The 19,531-nt window shown below is 44.8% G+C and overlaps 3 protein-coding genes and 1 long non-coding RNA gene across 18 annotated transcripts in view; 2 read left to right on the top strand and 2 right to left on the bottom strand.

Annotated features, from left to right (window-relative positions):
* The window catches only part of AGO2 (argonaute RISC catalytic component 2), a 58,325-nt gene extending 51,086 nt beyond the window's left edge, over positions 1 to 7,239 (bottom strand). For both annotated transcript variants that reach the window (XM_071421865.1, XM_071421864.1), the window contains exon 1: positions 7,028 to 7,239. In XM_071421865.1, coding sequence (XP_071277966.1) covers positions 7,028 to 7,058 — 31 coding nt within the window. In that variant the 5' untranslated portion in view covers positions 7,059 to 7,239. The remainder of the gene's footprint in view (positions 1 to 7,027) is intronic.
* LOC139587486 (uncharacterized) lies at positions 5,090 to 6,163 on the top strand. Its single transcript, XR_011678409.1, has 2 exons — positions 5,090 to 5,671; positions 5,774 to 6,163. It is a non-coding gene; the product is annotated as an uncharacterized lncRNA (long non-coding RNA).
* Positions 7,240 to 16,049: 8,810 nt separating the features above from the next.
* RPLP1 (ribosomal protein lateral stalk subunit P1) lies at positions 16,050 to 17,344 on the top strand. The gene is made up of 4 exons (XM_071421883.1): positions 16,050 to 16,235; positions 16,340 to 16,414; positions 16,521 to 16,638; positions 17,224 to 17,344. Exons 1-4 carry the CDS (start codon positions 16,164 to 16,166, stop codon positions 17,301 to 17,303), a joined length of 345 nt encoding a protein of 114 aa, XP_071277984.1. The 5' UTR covers positions 16,050 to 16,163; the 3' UTR covers positions 17,304 to 17,344.
* Positions 17,345 to 18,118: 774 nt separating this feature from the next.
* Positions 18,119 to 19,531, bottom strand: part of PTK2 (protein tyrosine kinase 2) — a 189,446-nt gene continuing 188,033 nt past the window's right edge. For all 14 annotated transcript variants that reach the window (XM_071421882.1, XM_071421881.1, XM_071421870.1 and 11 more), the window contains one exon: positions 18,119 to 19,334. In XM_071421882.1, coding sequence (XP_071277983.1) covers positions 19,125 to 19,334 — 210 coding nt within the window. In that variant the 3' untranslated portion in view covers positions 18,119 to 19,124. The remainder of the gene's footprint in view (positions 19,335 to 19,531) is intronic.

Raw genomic sequence — 19,531 nt, forward strand, 5'->3', positions numbered from 1 at the left:
TTAAACAACACACCCTTATGCAAATATTCTGAATCCCTGTGAGATATTCCTAAAAATTCCCTCATTAAACACTGAAGCTCTTCTGAAAATGAAATGCACTGGTTCACCGAGAAATTCATTCTTCTGCGTTGTCATTTCTACATGAACCTGGATTTCTGCTCTATTTTATTTTTTGTTTTGCTTATGGTTTGGAGGGTTGGTGGTTTTTGGGGTTTTCTATTTAAACCTGTGTCTCTCAGTAGAGAGAGTTATGTTTCACAACAGAAATATCCAGCAGAGCTGAAGTTGACAAGTAATATTATTTGAGAAAGTTTCTGTTTCACTGGCAGTAAAAAACCACAAACAAGAGAAATGCCCTGCTCTCCCAAAGCCTTGTCCTCTATGAGGATTTCAGATATGATGGAGGAGTATGATGGGGCAAGAGTGTAAAACCAACAGAGAAATTAATAAAAAAAGCCCACAAAAACCAGCAGAAAAGGAGCATTCAGTGCAAACCACAAGCTGTATGAAAGGACAAAGAAAGAAGCTCATTACCAAAGTCAAGAACACAGCAACATTTAGACAGGAATTCACCCTCTCTATGAACAGATGCCTGTCCTTTAATAGCAAACACTTGCTAAACAAGTTTCAGAAGGTATATAATGAGGCCCCAGTAATAATTATGTTTTAAAGTTTTATTCATCTACATGACAGGTTTAACTTCAAACAATTTTTTGATTGATCTAGCTAAGCCAGTGAAACCTCCACTCTTGGGAATTCTCCTAAAATTGGCTTATTTAAAATAAATCTAAATTAGCACATCCACACACACTTCCTACTACTAAATTAAAATTAAAATTTCATTATTTTCTCACATTAATAAGCTCCTGTGTAAATTTCAAGACTAAACTAGGAACATAAAAAAAGCATTGCTGAGACAAAAAGTTGCAATTTTCTGACATGAGCAGCTCGAACAGAGCCACCCATGGTGTCCAACACTGCCAAGGCACACAAGAGTTACTTTTTTCCTAGACTATATACAAAATCATAAATATCACTTGATAACTTGATACACTTGATAAATTTCAGAAGTGTATTTTCAAGCTTCCCAAGATAACATGCTGAGATTAGTTTACTTCTCAAAAAAAAGAAAATTTCAGTTTTGCTCCGCATCTGCTCATGTCACACCCAACACAGGCTGGAAGTGACACAAGGAGACAGTAAATTCGTGTACTGTTTAAACACAGTCTTCAGATTCACACATATTTTATTAAGAATATTCTCCACCTTCTGATTATAAAGCAGCTTGTACAAGGGAATTCAATCAGGTTGTGCCAGGAGAGCTTTTGGGAAAAACTGCAGGGCTCAAAACTGCAGATGAAAAGCCCATAGCTGGAGTTATTCTGCATCTCTGAAAAGTTAAATATTTTAATGCTTTCCCAAAGACAGAGACTTGCATGACTCCAGACTTATTAATGCTGGGACCCGGTCCCCAACAACTTCACTACAGAGGACAATAAAGTCCCATACAAGACAGAACAGAACTGAAAAAATAGAACAGGACAAACAAATTACAACAGGAGAGAACAAATCACTCTCACCACACCTGTGATTAAATAAATAAATAAATCCCTTTCACAACCCAAACAGTAACAAAATTTGGTAGCACTGTGGACAGCTCAATGAGTACCCAATTCAAAAGAAAAACCTCAAAGCAAGCTTTGGACTGACTTGATTATGCCAGGATCCACAGTACTTTCCAAACTAAATCAAAGGTTTGCTTCCACCATGGCTGGGTCCAGTTTTGTGAAGTCATATAGTAAAAAAAAAATAGGCAAACAAAACTTTCCTTCCTAGAAAGCCTGGACACCAGGTGCCACGTGGCTTCACAGCTGCAGCACAGCTACAGAGCAGGGTATTTAGGAGAAGCAATTTTGCTTAATATGAAATGCAAAGACAGAGTACAGAAACAGATGAAATCATGCTCACACAAAAACTTTTTCTTTGAAAGCACCAAATATTGTTCTGAAAAGAGAACAATAAAAGCAAAACAATTAATATAGAGAGGTTAAAATGAATTGACTGATGTGTGGTGCTCACTAAACAGACTAAAAGACACCACTGATTAAAACAGTCCTGAGTATATAAAAATACAAGCATCACCTCAGTCTCGAGGAGTTAAAAAAACTCCACTTCCTGGACAGTACTAGAAAGTCTCTTCAAAGCACAACTTCTTAGAAATGGCTACCACAGGGACTCACAAATTACAGCTCTGCTGTAAAACATGACAGACACTACACAAACTCAGTTTACCTGGGGCTGATACTATCCAGGTCTGTCTTTTCCCATTTTCTGCAGTATAAAAGGTATAATGAAATTTTTAAGTTCAAATTTGTGCATTACAATATATGTGGGGAAAAAAACCCCCAACCAAAAATCCCTTTGCACTGAATTCAAAGGGCTGTGCTTCTCCAGTCAATAGGATAAGAGACATTTTACATTCTAGTGGGCAGCTTTGTGAGTACATCAGAGAGGAAGCAAGATACTAAAACAAATTAATTGGACAATGCATGGAACAGATCCCTACAGTCAATCCCACAGCCACTACAGTCAAAACTACGTAATATTTTCCACCAGCTTTTTTTTTTTTTTTCTCTAGTTCATAACTTACCAAAAATAAGATACTGGAGGCTGACTTTTCTTCATTTAGAGATTTAGATATAATTTCTGGTAAGCTGAACATTAGAAACTTCATCACTAAAAACAGGACCAAGTATTTTGCATAAATATCAAGTAAGGGAAGCAAAACACCAAAATTCTGAGGGCCCTTACAAAATTCTGTGAAGCTGTTGTCAGGACAGGCTTAGCCAACATGAACAGGACTTTCAGCAGGCATGTAAAGTTCCTAATTAGTTAAAACTATCTGTGCTTGCAAAGCCAATTTAGCAGAAGTTTGCTGTGTTCATTGGCTGATCCCTGTGATTTCTGGAAGGCCAGAAGTGTTTAGAAGGGCTGGTTTCTGAAATGGAAAAATCTCTCCCTCCTATACAGTTCTAAGGGGTATAAGAACATCAGATTATCATCTAAGGCAATTTTTTTTTCTTACTGAATTAAAGCATTTATATCCCTTTTCCACCCTTCTGTGCAAAAGAGGCAGACTGGTGGTGATAGCAGTGAAGGAAGGGCTACAAATTGTGAAAAAAGAACTTTCCTGGAAGTTAGCAAGGTTTGCTGTTCTCTGCACTGCTTCTGTACATTCCAGTGCACCACTAAATATGTACGAGCACACAACAGTTCTGCAAAAGTGAGAAACTTCAAGATGAAGTAAAAATAAGTCCCCAAAATCCCATGTAACTGCAAAGTCAGCATGAGAATCACTGCTGAAAAAGATGTTGCACTTTTCAATAGCAAATAGCACAGCTCAGTTCACCGAGGAAGGGAGAAAGTTTGGTGTCACATCTGACACCACCAATTATCTTTCCATCAAACCACCTCATCTTTAAGCCACCTGAAGACAACACAGTTATCTGAGGCAACATAATGATAGAGAATTTTTCTTTCCTTAGGAAAATATATTGGTCATGACAGCAACACATTTGCAAAAAGTCATGCTGTGTTTTCTAGGCTGTAACTTTGTCAAATGCAATTTCAATTTTAGCAAAAATGAAAAGAGCTGAGGCTGCATATGAAGCTTTCATTCCCTCCTCTTTGTATGGCAGCCTACAAGGAGTTTCAGCATTAATTCATGGTCTAAAATTAAGCCAAAGAAACTGGATGACTGTGTGATACCAGCAGCAGGGTAAGAGCAGGTCCACATTCACCCCCAAGAGAACAGAAAGAGATTTTTTAAGAAGAGAAAAACACACCTTTAACAGAATGTACAGGGGAAACATGCACTGCCAGTGAAACACAAGGTAAGAGGACACTGGTGGATTAAATTCAAGCAGATGAAGATATTGCCATTTCCACTACCCAGGTAAGGCATGAGCACATTCTTCCTTCCCTGCACTACAATTTAAGACTGAAGACTCTCAAAGAGAATCAACATCTAACATCCAAAATCTTCAAGAAAATATATGGAAGGCAAAAACAAGTACCTGCACTGAAATTCTAAACAGACTTATAAGTTTCTACAGTCTATTCACAATTTTTAAAGGGTAACTTAAAACTAAATGACAAGAAAATAACTTTAGTTCCACGAATTTAATAAATTTTTGTGCCAGGGAAAAAAGTTGGTATTTCACATGCAAAGCTATAATCAACTTCGTGCTCTTTTTCAGACAAGTCTTGCTTCAAAAATAAATTAGGACCCTCAGCATAAGGCAAAACCAAATATCCTTTCAAAAAATAAAAGAGAAATCTGTGGTGTGTAAAATTTAGAATTAATAAATACATTAAGACCTAGAAGTGCAAGTTCCAGAAGTTTATGCAGCTTTTAATCAAGTCTTTTAACTGAATGACAGTACTTTTATTATGACATTTTTCTGTCCTTCTAAAAAAAGTACACCAAAAAGTACCAGTATCGAGCTTTTTCTGCAAAAAAAGAATTCCCTCTCAGATTTTCAGATTCTTGACTTTTCACACTTTCTTGAAGCTAAAAAAAGGGTATGGACACAATGTCAACAGCAAATTCAACACCACGTCAAGAACTCAGACAGTATCTGGGAAAAAGCAAAAAGGGATCATTAATTCCCTAATTATGGAAACAGTGATTTCGTGACAACCCCTTCATGTACAAAACTCCACCTCACTCCCGACATAACAGCGTGTTTGAACAAACTTTGCACGTTCAGCAGCAATGTTTTGAAATCAGTCAGATATGGCCTCCTAACTTGCCTGATACTGTTTCCAGAAAAAGAATTAAGTCTAAAATAGCAAACCCTGTGGCAAATTGAGCGGCTCCTCTGGCAGGAGGCCAGCACCAGGGGCACCCTCGGATGGGCTTGGCTGCAGAGCCCAGTTTGGACACGAACTGGGAGAGCAAAGCAGCTCCTGAGCATCAGCAGTGTCCGGACAGAGCAGAGATGAATGGAGCCTTTCCCTGGTGTCAAGGATGTGCTGACAGACCTGGAGAGGCTGCAGCTCTCTGCTGTGTTCACAGCAGCTCCGGCCCGGTGAGGGGTTGGAAACCACACTTGTGCTCTCTCCTCCGAGCAGGATTTCACACACAGTGGGTTTGTAGTTTTCAGATTAACATGTGGCAGGCGACTTCACAGTCCCTGCTTCCAGGCTGGCTCGCTCTAATAAAACAGAACAGCCACGCTCTAATAAAAATCTCCACGATGCCCTGCCTGGTGTGTGGAGCAGGAAGCTGCCGGGGCTGCCAGAAGCCACTGAGCTGCCGAGGCTGCCCGTGGGTGATTTCACAGGAAGGAAGCGGAGCCTCGCTCCCCATGTGCAGAACAACTCGCAGCTCCCAGCCCGGCACAGACGCGGCCGCTGCCCGGGGAAAGGGCTGAGCCACCCCGATAAACTCGGAAGTAAACAAGGCACAAGAGGAGCTCGGCCGGAGACACACAGGGTGACAACAACAACCACCCAGAACTTGGTGAAAGTACAGCAGTGGCAGGAGCCCGAGGTGAAGAGGTTGTTGTTCCAGGAAGGGGAAAGCATTCTTACACACCAAACGTGGGTCCCTGATGGCAAACAGCAGCCACCAGCTGGGAGATCATTCCAAGTGAAAGGGAAACTGGTAGGATCAGATAGAGAGCAAATAAAGATAAAGAGACTCCCACACATGAAACTACTTTCAGCCCATATGCTGGTAATATTTTTAATTATCTGTCTCCTTAAGCACAATTTCGAACAAGATCTATCGCCAGGAGGTGAACGCAGCAACACCGTGAGCACCTGTAAACTGAAAGCGTAGCTGTGCCTGAGCAAGGGAACCCGACCAGAAACCAGCACAGGATTACACCGACAGCTCTACAGTTATTGGTGCTGAAATGTGCAAATGGTGTTACTACACATGAAAGCAAGACCTCGAACGTCAGCGTGGGGACACAGAGCTGTAGAGACCTGTCTGCCTGCTGTGCCAGCAAGAGCCCGGTGAGAAAGTAAAAACAGAGGAGCTGTACTTCAAGAGGAAAATAATCATCCTGATTGTCTTTCCTGATTATTGCCCCTTCAGGAGAACCAAGTCAGAGGGAAAAAAAAAAAAAGCAAAAAAAAAAAAAAGCCAACACCTAATTGTAGACCCCAAGATATGAATGCTTTTACAGAAGCATCTGTAAGAGGAGCACTAAAAGACATTTCATTTACAGGTCCTGTATTTCCCTACACCAGTCCTTGCTAGATTATCCCTCTAAGGAAAGAAATTTTATGCAAAACAACTGAGAACGGTAGCACAAAATGAAGTTCCATTTATTTTGAAACTTTTCTAAAAGAAAACTAGGTGCCAGTCATCCAAACACTGTTGTTTCTACATAAGAATTCTCACCGCAGAAACAGCTTAACGCTAAAAAGGAGAAAACATCGTGTCATACTAACTGCCCGAATTCGCACAGTACTGATCTGTATTTCCCCAAAGTGATACTAAACCTTCCTTAGAGAGTTGCTAACGCTTCTTTGCACATCCACCTTTCCTTCGCTCCCACACAGAGCGAGCATGAGGACACCCAAGGCAGCCCTCACCTCTCGCAGCCCTCCCGACATGCGGGCGCTTCCCCCGCACCTCCCCAGCTCAACTATCGCGGCGCGGCCGCGGGCGAACACGCGGCCAGCCGGGAATCCCAGGATGGAGCCGGGAGAGAGGAAATGGAGACCCCGGTCCGCAGCGGGAGCCGCGCCGGCCTCAGGGCTCGGCAGAGGGAGGGGGGAGCGGGGCAGGGAAGGCGACCCTCCCCTCAGAGGGGCCTCCGGACACGCGGCCCTGCCCGAGGTGGCGGCGGCGCCCTGACCCTCCTTCCTCCCCCGGCCAGCGCGGCCGCCGCTCCAGCCAGGCCCGAGCCGGGGGGGACGAGGCGCTCCCGAGGCTCCTCATGGACACGGACCGGGAAAGCCGCTCCGGGGGGAGCGGAGGAGGGAAACAAACCCGGGCAAAGCTCACCGGGTCCGGCGGAGGGGGCTCCCGGGTACATGTCTCCGTGTGTGCGGCGGCGGAGGCGGCGGCGGCTCCAGGGGAGGGCACGGGGGAGGGAGCGAGCCCGAGCCCCGGCTACGCTGTCGGGGGAAGGGGAGGAGGAGGAGGAAGGAAAGGGGAGGGGGAAGGAAAAGAAAAGGGGAGAGGAGAAGAAAAAAAAAAAAAAAAAAAAAAAAAAAAAAAAAAAAAAAAAAAAAAAGAAAGAGGGAGGAGGAGGAGGGCCGGGAATCCAGGTTACTCGTCGGCACTGAGGAGCGGGGAGGGGAGGAGGAGGAGCCGCGGGGTCACGGGGAAGGGGCGCTCCGCCCTCCGGCCGGGCGGGCGGGAAGCGGCCGCGGGACGGGGATTCGAGCGCTGCCGAGCCGAGGGGCCCCGATCCCTGCCTGAGCCTGCACCCTCCGTTCCCTGCCTGAGCCTGCAGCCCCGGTTCCCAGCCCGCAGCCCCCGTTCCCTAACTGAGCCTGCAGCCCCCGATCCCAGCCCGCAGCCCCGGATCCCAGCCCACAGCCCCCGATCCCAGCCCGCAGCCCCGGATCCCAGCCCACAGCCCCCGTTCCCAGCCCGCAGTTCCCGATCCCAGCCTGCAGTCCCCGCTCCCTGCCTGCAGCCCCCGCCTGAGCTCTGCCTGCGGAGTCACGGAATCAGCCAGGTTGGAAAAGTCCTCGGAGGTCACCGAGTCCAGCCTATGAGCGGACATCACCGCGTCAACCGGACCAGAGCACAGAGCGCCATGTCCAGTCTTTAAACACATCCAGGGCTGGTGACTCCGCCACCACCCTGGGCAGCCCATTCCAATGTTTAATCACCCTTGCTGTGAAGAAACTCCACTTAATGTCCAGCCTAAACCTCCCCTGGCGCAGTTTAAGACTATGTTCTGTCATCCTGTGGCTTTCAGCGAGACCTTGGAAAATGACTTTGTGCCTCTAGCACTCTCTCCATTACCTCTCCTATTACATGTTTGAAAGGTATGCTGGAATTACATCAGCATTAAACATACTGCTGGATCTTGAGTTAAATTTTGATTTGTTTGTTTATATTCTTTTATTCCTTCTGTTGCTCTGAAAACCTCAGCTCAGTTACCTCATGGATTCCCATATCCACTTTTAGTCATATCTGTGAAACCCAGCTGTGGTGGGGTTGCCTTATTGTCCTTATCAAGCAGGTAATGTCTGGTACTGTACACATGTAAGTTTAGTACAACCAGATAATGTACTGGGGAAAACAAAGTAGAAAGGATGTGAAAGAGGCAGAGTACTGATCAGTATGATGCACTGAGACCCTGGAGATATTCCTGGAGGAATTTAAAAGACATGGATGTGGCATGTGGGGACATGGGTTAGTGATGGGCTTGGCAATGCTGGGTTAATGGTTGGGCTTGATGATCTTAAATGTATTTTCCAACTTAAACAATGCTGTGATTCCACATCAGACATGATAATTCCTGCAGGAACTGTCATCCTTTTGTAGTCACCTAATTAGTACCTCTTCCTTTCAGAAGAAAGTAGGAAAAATAAACTTGCTAAGGAGGCAAAAAGCAAGTTAATGATGCTCACTTCCACTGGAGCTACCTACAGAGTTCCAGCACAGCCATGATCTATACTTTCAATCACCTCCTCCATGTTGATGTGGAAGCCTTTAAAAAATTCATGCAGTTTTCAACCCAGAACAGTCAAGGCCCATCAAGGTCAACTGAATTCCTTCACCAAGTATTATCTGCCAAAGAGCAAGGCAAACACAGCTTGCAGTGTTCCTCAAGCCAATTAATATCCTTCTTCATCAGTTCACATCTCAAGTGATACAGAAGCATCTCACTGTTCCAAAGTATTTACTCTCCCCTTTGGGTCATACTTGCAGATATTCCAGGGCTGCTATTAACAGCTCAGCTTTCACTTCAAGTGAACTGTTCCTGAAACCATTGTCACCACTGCAGTTTCCACTGGAGTGATTTTGGATCTGTCTCCATTCCAGGCTTCTCAAATTGCTGGAAAGTAAAGATTTACCCCTAACTATAAACAAATAAAGGACAAAATTATGGGTCAACTTTAGTTTTAAAGCAAAGCCAAGCAGCTCTAGCAAAAAGATAAACAAAGGAGCTGGCAAAGGGATTGCTGTTTTCCTCCCTGTGAGGAGCTGGGTAACATTTTTTCACAACCACCAATAATTTCTGGTGTATATAACCATACTAGAGGCTGAAAAAGAGGGTGGATGGGGAAAAATCCCCAAAAACAAGAGACAGAAGAGAATTATCTGAGGCACATTTGGCCTTTCTGCTGAGGTAGCAGGAGAAAAACATGCAGTTTCTGCATCAACATCTAATTTTTTGATGCTATATTTAAACCAATCTCTTCAACCTGATTAGGAATATATCCTTCTCTAAGATTAGACATACTATTGTGCCTGTTAGACCTGCATTTAAGAAAGAAAAGGGATAAAACACACGACAACTTTCTGGAAATGTTCACTGGACTAATTTGGTCACCCTGGCTATCCACACTGACTTATGCTGAACCTACAAGTCCACTCTGGTACTGTGGTAGCAGTTTGAAAATAATAAGCTAACAAGCATCACAAGACAGGTGAAATATAAGGGGAGATTTTACAAAACACTAAACATATATCCCACACTTCCTTCTGGCTCCACAGAATCCTCTGCAATTGATTTCAGAAATTCCCTGAAAAACAGAGATCATGAAAATGGCAATTAATGCCTCAAACATCCTAGAGTGCAACAGTCTTGTACTGATTTAAAGCTGATTTCTCTGGATTTAGCACTTAATAAGCAAAAGCATTTGTCACTGTTCATACAAGACTGTAGAACTGCACAGTCAGCTAAATAATAAATTAAATTGTTTTATTTAAGCACAGTTTTCCCATGTGGAAGTGCTGCTGTTCCTCAGGTATATTTTCATGGTGCTGAGCACTTCCAGCAGCATTTCTGTGCAGCTGAGGAAAAAGAGTTCCAGCTCTCTTCTGCCTCTGTTCACACACTCATTTTGGGCCATGTCACTTGCTTCATTTCCAATGCTTTCTGTCACTCACAACTGCTGTTTTGGAGCAGAGTGAAACCTAATTATGCCTTACTGGGCCATTTCACCCAAAAAAGGCTTCAGTTCTTGAAAAGGTTTGTTCTGAAAGAGAGGTTTGAAAGCTCTGTAACAGCATTCTTTTAAGCATGGTCTTTATATGCTGTATTAACAATTATATGGTACTGTAAGAACAGCTGCTTAAATGCTTAAAATTAGGTTTTTCTAAAGAAAAAAAAAAGAGTGACTGTTGGGCACAATACCTGTCTTAACTGCTGTATTTCAAGATGACATTTCCCAGAACTGATATCTGTCACAGAAGAAATTATTAATTTTGGAAAAAAGCACATTCTAATAATTCTGGAAGCAAAGACAGTATTTAGGAGCAGCATTTTAAAATCCTCTATAGCACCAGCAGCAATCTAGGAAAAATATTTTATATACAAATAGGCCAGTGACAAATGATAGAGCTTTTCTTTTCATGAGAAAACATACCTTGATCTCCCTAAGTAACAGACACTCCCATTTTAAATGGAATTAATTTTAAAACCCCCCAGAGTTTATAAATGTCTGACAGTCATTGCTTACAGTGATATAGTAGCAAAAAATTTCACTCAGAGCTGGAAGATGTAAATTTTATTCTTGACTTGGAGGGGATTTAGGCTTATATTTGCCATCTCTCAACTGGCCTAGCTTTTAAGATGTTGTCCTGGAGAACATGCATTAGACCTGTCACATATTCTGCATTCTTTACAAAAGAATTTAAAATCAGAACCAAAGTGAAGTCCATGGCTCTGTGCCCTAAAGTGTTCACATTTTACAAAGACTTTGAGGGTTCTGGTCCCCTGCTCAGGAACTGTTTGTTATGTTAACAATTAAATATTTAACCACAATGAATCACAGTGGAGGAGCCAAGACATGATTTTTGAGTTTCTATAATCAGATAACTGTCCCAACTACCAAGCTACAAAGCTGCATTTGACTTATTTTGTCAAATGAATTGCAATAATAATTTCTAAAAAAACAGAACAAAACAAAACAACTAATTATCATTAGATTACTAACTTCAGTTCATTCAAAAAGACAATTTTTCCAGGTGATCAGGATCAACAATGCAAAAATTCAACTTGATGGAAAAGATGCAGCACCACCTATTGGGGATGTGTTACACACACTGGTTGTTACAGTTTCAAGAAGTACCAGAGTTTTGTTCTTTAGTGTAATAACCTTGTTACAAGGGGGAAAAAACCCCAAAAAACAAAACAGAAACAAAAACAAAACAAAACAAAACAAAAAAAACCCACAAAAAAAACCCCCAAAAACCCCCCAAACAACAACAATGACCAAAAAAAAACCCAAAAAAACCAAAAAAACAAACCAACCAACCAAACAGAAAAGACAAAAAAAACCCAACTAGGAAACAAAGGACTTTCCAAAAAGAAGATGAGCGAAGTAAATACTGTACCTGAGACCATCCACCAAGAAAAAAGCATGTCCCTAAGTGCCACATTTAGATGTCTTTTAAATACCTCCAAGCTCTTGGCTCAATCCCTTCCCTGGGCAGCCTGTTCCAATGCTTGACCATCCTTTCCATGCAGGAATTTTTCTTAATAGTGAATCTAAACTTCCCTGAGCACAACTTAAGGTAATTTTCTCTCCTCCTAGTATTAGAAGAGACCAACTCCCACCTGGTTTCAGCCTCCTGTCAGGCAGCTCCTTCCCTCCCCAGCTTTGTTCCTTTTCTTCAGAAAGGCTCCAATGTCCTTCTTGTAGCAAAGAACCCAAATCTGGACACAGTACTCGAGGTGTGGCCTCACCAGTGCTGAGTACAGGGGGCAGTCACTGCCCTGGTCCTGCTGGCCACACTCTGCCTTTGGTCACTGAGAAACTGCAGCCTGGAGAGCTGGAGAGAGGTGCATTAAGGAGAGAAGAATCACCTCAGGAAGGTTAAAAGCAGCAACAAAATAGTTAAACAAGGATAAGAAAAGAGAACTTCAAGTCTCCTTGGTAAAGACCTCTTGAGTTTGACCACTTTGGTAACCACCAGTGGCCTTGGTCATGTTCTTACAGTCAGCATCGGCTCTGTGTGAACATCACACAGCGAATTCAGGGTGAGGTGCTAAGGGCTGACTGCTCTGTGTATGATAATGAGAGATCTTGCTGATGTTTTCATCTTCCTTGGCAATGCACAGGCACAGCCAGCCAGATCTCTGCCTCTGCTCCTCACCATCCATCCTCCAAGTGTCAAATATCCACCTCAGGGAAGTTTCCTAGCCAAGACACTTGTTTTGTTTATCATGAATACAGCCCTGAGTGATCCTGCACCAGCCTGGATCATCCTCCTAAACCTCACCAGCCTGGGAATAACTCACTACCCTGGAATAGCAGAATACATAGAACAATGTAAGGGGCTTTAGGAATGTAAGGGGGTTTTTTTGGTGGTTTGGGTTATTTTTGGTGGTTTTGGTTTTTTTGGGGTTTTGGGTTTTTTTGGTGGTTTTTTTTTTTTTTACCTCCATCTATTTGCTATAGATTCATCTAGAACAGACTTCTGCTCCAAAAGGTACAGACAATTACAGCATCAGAGGTGAAAAATTTCCACTGCAAATTTCTAGACCCTTGATCTGCTTTATTAACCAGCTTTATTAAATAAGTTTTATTAATCAGCAATCCTCATTACATACCTAGGCTTCCTAAAGCTTTAGAAAGCAGCAAAACTGAGGTTTCTTTTGTTTTTTTGCTTTCTTTTACACAGTGATTTGTTTTCATCAGAACTTTCTTCTGGGCTCCCACAGAGCAGCTTTATCAGTGTCACTCAATAGATGCAGCAAGACAGCCATGAAGCAAGGATGCAGGCAAATCTCTTTCAATTAACATCTTTGCCAACCAAAGCCTAAGCTTATGTGAATGTCACATTTAAATTTTAGGTCTTCATATTTTATTTTTTAACAACCCATCAGCATTTCTAATAACTTTTAGCTTAAGGACTGTTATATCAGAACTGTTACAAAACCATGTCTTATTAAACATGTAATTTTGTTGACTGCCTGCACACTTCCAGTACTCATCTCCCAGGCCAGCAACATTTGCAAATTTATTTGATTGAAAAGGAATCTTATTTCTCTGCTGCTACTTTTCAGTCAGATCATCATCTCATGGACCACTGGGACAGCTCTGAGGGCTTTTGCACAGGAGACCTTGGCAGCCCTGGAGTGAGGCTCACACTGTGAAGTCCCAGTGAAAACCCATCCTCAAGCACCCAGCAATGACAGAGGTTCCTGGATATTTAATCCCACTGGAAAGGTGCATTTATTTGCTGCTTTGAGTTAGGTATAAAAATGTAGAAAATTGTCCTGTGCCTTGAATAGGAAGTTTAAGTGAATGCTTAAATTCAGAGCTGTTGACTCCACTAATAGGGATAAACACCCACAAATTAAGCACTGCATCACTGTGCATTTATCATCTCCAGCAGTGAGTAATGTTAGATCTTTCTTTAGTGAAATTCTCAGTTGTTTGTGATCCTTAGGAAGGGATGGATACAAGAGGTGAAGTCCCTCTTGCCTACCTCAGCTTTCACTTGTAATGGTCTAATAAATCCTGAGATTTCTATAAAGGAGCACTACAAAAGCAGGCTGGATACACTTTGCTGGTAATAGGAAGTTGTCATTTTAGGATTCTAAAATTTCAAGCTTTTTGCATTTTTTATAATTTTACTTATTTGGTTCGGGTTGGAAGGGACCTTTGAAGGTGAGATAGCCCAGCCCCACTGCAGTGCACAGGAATAACTTCACCTGGATCAGGTTGTTCAGAGCTCTGACCAGCCTGGATGGAATCCTGTCCCTCAGGCATGTCAGCCACACCACTCAGCTTGGAGTTATCTGCAAATCTGCTGAGGGTGCACCTGATTCCCCTGTTCATGTCTTTGATGAAGACTTTAAATCATAATGGGCCAAACAGAGCTAGGGGACACATCACTGATCTCCTTCTGGACACTGAGCCAATCACTGCACTGTGGGTGTGACCATCCAGCCAATTCCTCATCCACCAAACTGTCCATCCATAAAACCCATCCCTCTCCAATTAGAAGGATGCTGTGTGGGACTGTGTTAAAGGCTTTATAGAAGTCCAGACAGGTGACATCCATAGACCTTCCCATGTCCACTCCATGTGGTCACTCCATCATAGAAGGCCCCTTGGTTGATCAAGCAGGACTAGACATTGATGTAGCTGTGGCTGTCCCAGATCCCCTCCATGTCCTCCAGCACAGCTTCTAGGAAATCTGTTCCATGATCTGCCCAGCCACCGAGGTGAGGCTCATCAAATGCACATCTGTCAAGAAGACACAAAATAAAACCCAGAGAACATTCATTTTTCACAATCCAATGATGCTGTTGGAGCAAAACTCTGGAATTTGCTCAGGCTCATCAGAACCACGTGATAAATGCATATTTTATGATTGGCTTTTTGCAAATATTAAAATGAATATTTTATGTGTTATGTTAGAAAGTTATGCTGTTTTAATTGTTTTAAGTAGTGTGTTAAATATAGTTTAGGTTATAACATAATGTTAAAATAGAAACTATGTATGTGAGATATTTTTTTAAGAAAGGAATGAGGTACTCGCACCAGATAGCAGCTACAGGACACCTGAATCTTTCAGAGAAAGAGAATTTATTGCCCCATTATCAGAAGAAATGAACTTCTTCCTGCCATGCTCAGCCATGACAACGCTGTCAGGATTAAGAGGAAGAAGTTGACACTGACCAGACAGAATCCTGTGTTTGAATGGAATTTATGCATCATGTATGAGGTGTATGAGTATGCAACAGGCTGTTGTTTTTAAGGGTCAATCCTCTGTCAATGTGTGTCCTTTTTTGGGCTTGTGCTGCCCAGAAAAAGGTACCCGGACATCCGTAACTCTTTGTTTCTATTGTCTCATATTGTCCTAATCCAAATTGTCCAAATTATTATTACTCTAATTATAATGCTATTTTTATAACAATTTTATTACTATTAAACTTTTAAAATTTTAAAAACAAGTGATTAGTGTTTTTCACAGTCACTCCATCATAGAAGGCCCCTCAGATGATCAAGCAGGACTTGACCTTGGTGGAGCCGTGGCTTTCCCAAATCCCCTCCATGTCCTCCAGGAGTGCCCCAGCACAGCTTGGAAATCTGTTCCGTGATCTGCCCAGCCACTGAGCTGAGGCTCATCAAACACACATCTGTCAAGAAGACACAAAATAAAACCCAGAGAACATTCATTTTTCACAATCCAATGATGCCGCTGGAGCAAAACTCTGGAATTTGCTCAGGCTCATCAGAATCCCAGAATTCCAGAACCACAGAATGATGAGGTTGGAAGGGACCACAGTGGGGTCACCTGGCGCCACCTCCCTGCTCCAGCGCAGGCTCAGGATTGTGTGCAGACAGCTCTGGAATATTTCCAGTGAGGGAGATCCCACACCCTCTCTGGCCAATCTGTGCAGTGCTTGGTCACTGCACGGGAAAGAAGCTCTTGCTCATATTTGGGTGGAAAAAATCACAATACACAATTCTGTACCAAGGGCTCATTCTGCACCTTTTCTTCCCGTTTTATTACGTACAGAAAAAGGAGTGTTTTAGCGAGGCAGTGACACCTGAGGTAGCTGTGGAGGAGGAAGGCTTGGGCCCCTCAAGCTGTGCCAGGGAGCTTTAGTTTGGATCCTGGGAAAACGGCCTCAGCAGAGTTTTCCCCCAGGGCAGTGGAGGGGTCCGCATCCCTGCAGGGATGCAAAAGCCGTGGGGATGTGGCACCTGGGGCACGGCTGGGGCTGGCAGTGCTGGGGGAGCGGCCGGACCCGGCGCTGTTCTGTGCATTATTCCCCGAGAGGGCTCTGAGGGACGGAGGAGGGAGCGCGCGCGGGCACCTGCCATGCGCGGAGGGTCACGGGGTGACGTCACCGATGACGCAACGCGCACCGCCATTATAAATCCGCGCCCCGGTACCCACCCCCTTTCGCTCCGCGGCGGCCCAAGGTGCTGAGTCCTTCGTACGAAGCTAAGGCCGAACCACCCGGCGACCAGCACCGCGCCCCGCCATGGCCTCCGTCTCCGAGCTCGCCTGCATCTACTCCGCCCTCATCCTGCACGACGACGAGGTCACCGTGACGGTGAGTGCGGCCGCACAAGATGGCGGCGGCCGCGCGGCATGGCCGCCTGAAGGGCCGCGCCGGGCCGGGCCGGGCGGGCTCTGAGCGCCGCTATCTCGTTGCAGGAGGACAAGATCAACGCGCTCATCAAGGCAGCTGGAGTGAACGTGGAGCCTTTCTGGCCGGGGCTCTTCGCCAAGGTGGGCGAGAGGGGCCGCGGGCCGGGCGGGGGCGGCGTGTGGGGCTCCCCAGCGCACCTCCCGCCCGTGTTAACCGGGCTTCGCTGCCGCTTGTCGTTTTCCGCAGGCGCTGGCGAACATTGACATCGGGAGCCTGATCTGTAACGTGGGAGCGGGTGGTGGAGGGGCTCCGGCTGCCGCCGCTCCCGCGGGTGGTGCCGCGCCCGCCGGCGGAGCCGCCCCCGGTAAGTGACGGCCGCGTCCGACCGAGGCCCGGGAACGTAGATCCGTGGATCCATGGAATGGCTTGAGTTAGGAAGAGCTTTAAGGCCCTCTCTTTGCAACCTCCTGCCGTGGGCAGGGACACGGTCCTCTAGATTGAGCTGTTCAGAGCCCCATCCAACACTTCCAGGGATGGGGCAGACACAGCTTAGCAAGCACCACTTCCAGGAGCTGTTCGCATGTGGTTTCCGCCATGTGTGTGAGTGTTCTGGAGCAAAGCACGCCCTCCCCTTGAGAAAGGAGGCATTGCACATTAAGTCAGTGTACAGGATTAGTGTTCCCTCAGAATTTAGACTGCTCTTCCTGTGTGTCATCAGCATGGTGCAGAGCATCAGCATCTCCTCGTAAAGTTTTTCAGGTTTGATAGAAATGAATTCTGAATGTACAAAACCACTTTGCCGATAGTACAAACACTATTCTTGGGCTGCTGGCTTAGGTTGTTAGGACTGCTAGGGATTCATGCTTGATGTCATTGCATGTGACACTTTTTGTGACAACTGACTTCTATGAGCCAATAAATTGGAAAATAAATCCTGTCTCTTTTCCAGCTGAAGAGAAGAAAGAAGAGGAAAAGAAGGAAGAATCAGAGGAATCTGATGATGACATGGGCTTTGGTCTTTTTGACTAATTAGTTTTGTACCAGCCTGTAATAAAGAACATCTGCTTGTACTGATGTCTCAGGTGGATGTTTGTGGAGGGTGGCCAGGTTACCTCCAACTCCCTTTAACTGCTGTCATGAGTGCTCAGCTGGGGCTTTACAACTTCCCCTGTCAGTTTTTTGGTGTTTCACAAGAACAGTTAAAGCTCTAAAAGGTACCCATGGCTTCTGGACAGAGCAGGGAATAAAATCACAGTGAGCAGGGGTGTGGTAGCAGCCCGGAGCTGCAGGCTGGGGACCTGCTCAGCAGAAAGGCTGAGGCTGGGCTGCTGCTGCAGCCTCTGCTGCTGTGACACCTCTGGTTACAGCAGCGCTGCAGCTCCTGTGGAACCTGTGCAGGGGCAGCTGTGGCACAGCAAGGCCAGAGGCTTTTCACAGTGGGGAAAAGGCTGCAATGCTCAGGTGAAGGGCTGAGGTTGTGGAAGGTACAGAATGTATTTACCTGGCCAGAAAACATGTGGAGGGTAGGTGTGGGAGGTGATGTCACACTGCACTGGAAAAGAGCTACTTAAAAGGCATGAATTTCATAAATAACTTCTGAACAGGACTTTTCCAGAGCAGTTGAACAAGGTAAGGGCTGTGTTCCAAGTGGGCATTAGAAAATTTCAGGTGTATGAGAGGGTATGCCAAAGTTGGTCCACAAACACTGATGGACTCCCCGCCTTTTACATTTAAGGAACAACTTTATGATAGGGTGTTAGGTATTATCAACTCATTTTAAAAAGACACAGGTACCCAGAAAAGAATTCTTTTGCAGTGCACACACATGAAATAAAGAGTCAGAGTTTCACTGGTAACACCTTTTTAATAGGTCAAAGTAACTGTACAGTTCATTATATTCTTCCTGAGAATAATTTATATCCCTCAACAGCAAAAAGGGAGTGTGGTTTTTATTTTAACAGAACAGATGGCATAACTGGAAAACCAAGGAAAATCTAATTACACTGCTCTACTGTAACTCCTCCCAGGCAAGATAGACAAAAGGATGGGTTAGTTAACTACAGTGGGTTTAAAATAGTCATCATGGCTTTAATCTGTCTTTATAAATTATATAAAAATGGGGAACATGAATGGTTACAGATCTCCTCTAAATGCAGCTCTGAGTTGCTCTGGTACAAAGCAGCATTTTCACTTCCAAGGAAAACAACATTGCTACAAAAGAACTGGCACGTTATCCTGGTGAAAAAGACGAGTGTTCAGTTGTGTCCTACAGCTAGTTCCAAACAAATGCTTCACACAGTCACGTAAAAGTAAAAGGCAGGAAGATGAAGAGGGCTTTAGTTTGTCTTGAAATGACTGAAGTCTTGAAAATATAGCTTTTTATTCTTTCTCTGTAAATCGTGATTAGCATATTGCGACGTAAGTGTTCTAATAAAAAAAATTCCAGTCTGGATAGTTCATATACTGTGGGCAAGAATTCTCAGCCCTGAGGTTTCCCCGAATTCTTCACTTCACAATATCTTTCTCCCATCTGCTGCTCCAACAGTTTTGGCTCCGAGGCCGTGGCCCGGTGGCAGCTCAATGGTGGCGGCTCGGTGCGAAGCGCGGCCCATGCGATGGAGTGACCTGCCCCGTGCCCCGAGGGCTGCTCTACAAACCTCAGCTGCTGATAACGCCACGGCCCGAACCCCAGCCCGGCCCCACCAGAGCCACTCGGTTCAACTGTTGCAATGAGAGAACCCCAGGGGGCGGCCAGGACTGCGCTGGGTGAATCCTCACTGCTGGTGGAAGGTGAAGGAACATCCTGTGGCGAGCAGAATTCCGAGGCTGATGATGCTCTTCCCTCAGTGCTTAGTGCGGTCTGGACTGGCTGATTTTCAGTCTGGCTTGATCAATAACATCCAGCAGGTTCTTGGCATCCACAGCCAGGGCGTGAGCAGCCGTCAGCATTTGCTTCTTGTACTCCTGCTGCAGGCTGGTCATGACGTACTGCTGGGCCAGCTTCATCTTGTTGATGAGCTCGGCCAGGTCTGAGTTCAGCAGCTTCTGCGCCATCTCAATCTGCAACAAGACAAGCCCGTCAGCCCTGGGGGTTTGAAACCCTGCACTCACAGCAATTCCACAGAGCTACAGCCCCTGCTGATCCCTGACTGAAGCTGGGCTGTTTCTGAAACACCATGGGGAGCAGCAGATGGAATTTGGCACCTGCTGAGCCACCCACTGCTAAACAGCACCAAGACCCAAGCAGTGGATTTTAA

Source organism: Agelaius tricolor, unplaced genomic scaffold, assembly GCF_023055355.1.
Source record: "Agelaius tricolor isolate 1412-34295 unplaced genomic scaffold, bAgeTri1.0.p SCAF_2, whole genome shotgun sequence".
In the NCBI taxonomy this organism is placed as follows: Eukaryota; Metazoa; Chordata; class Aves; order Passeriformes; family Icteridae; genus Agelaius; species Agelaius tricolor.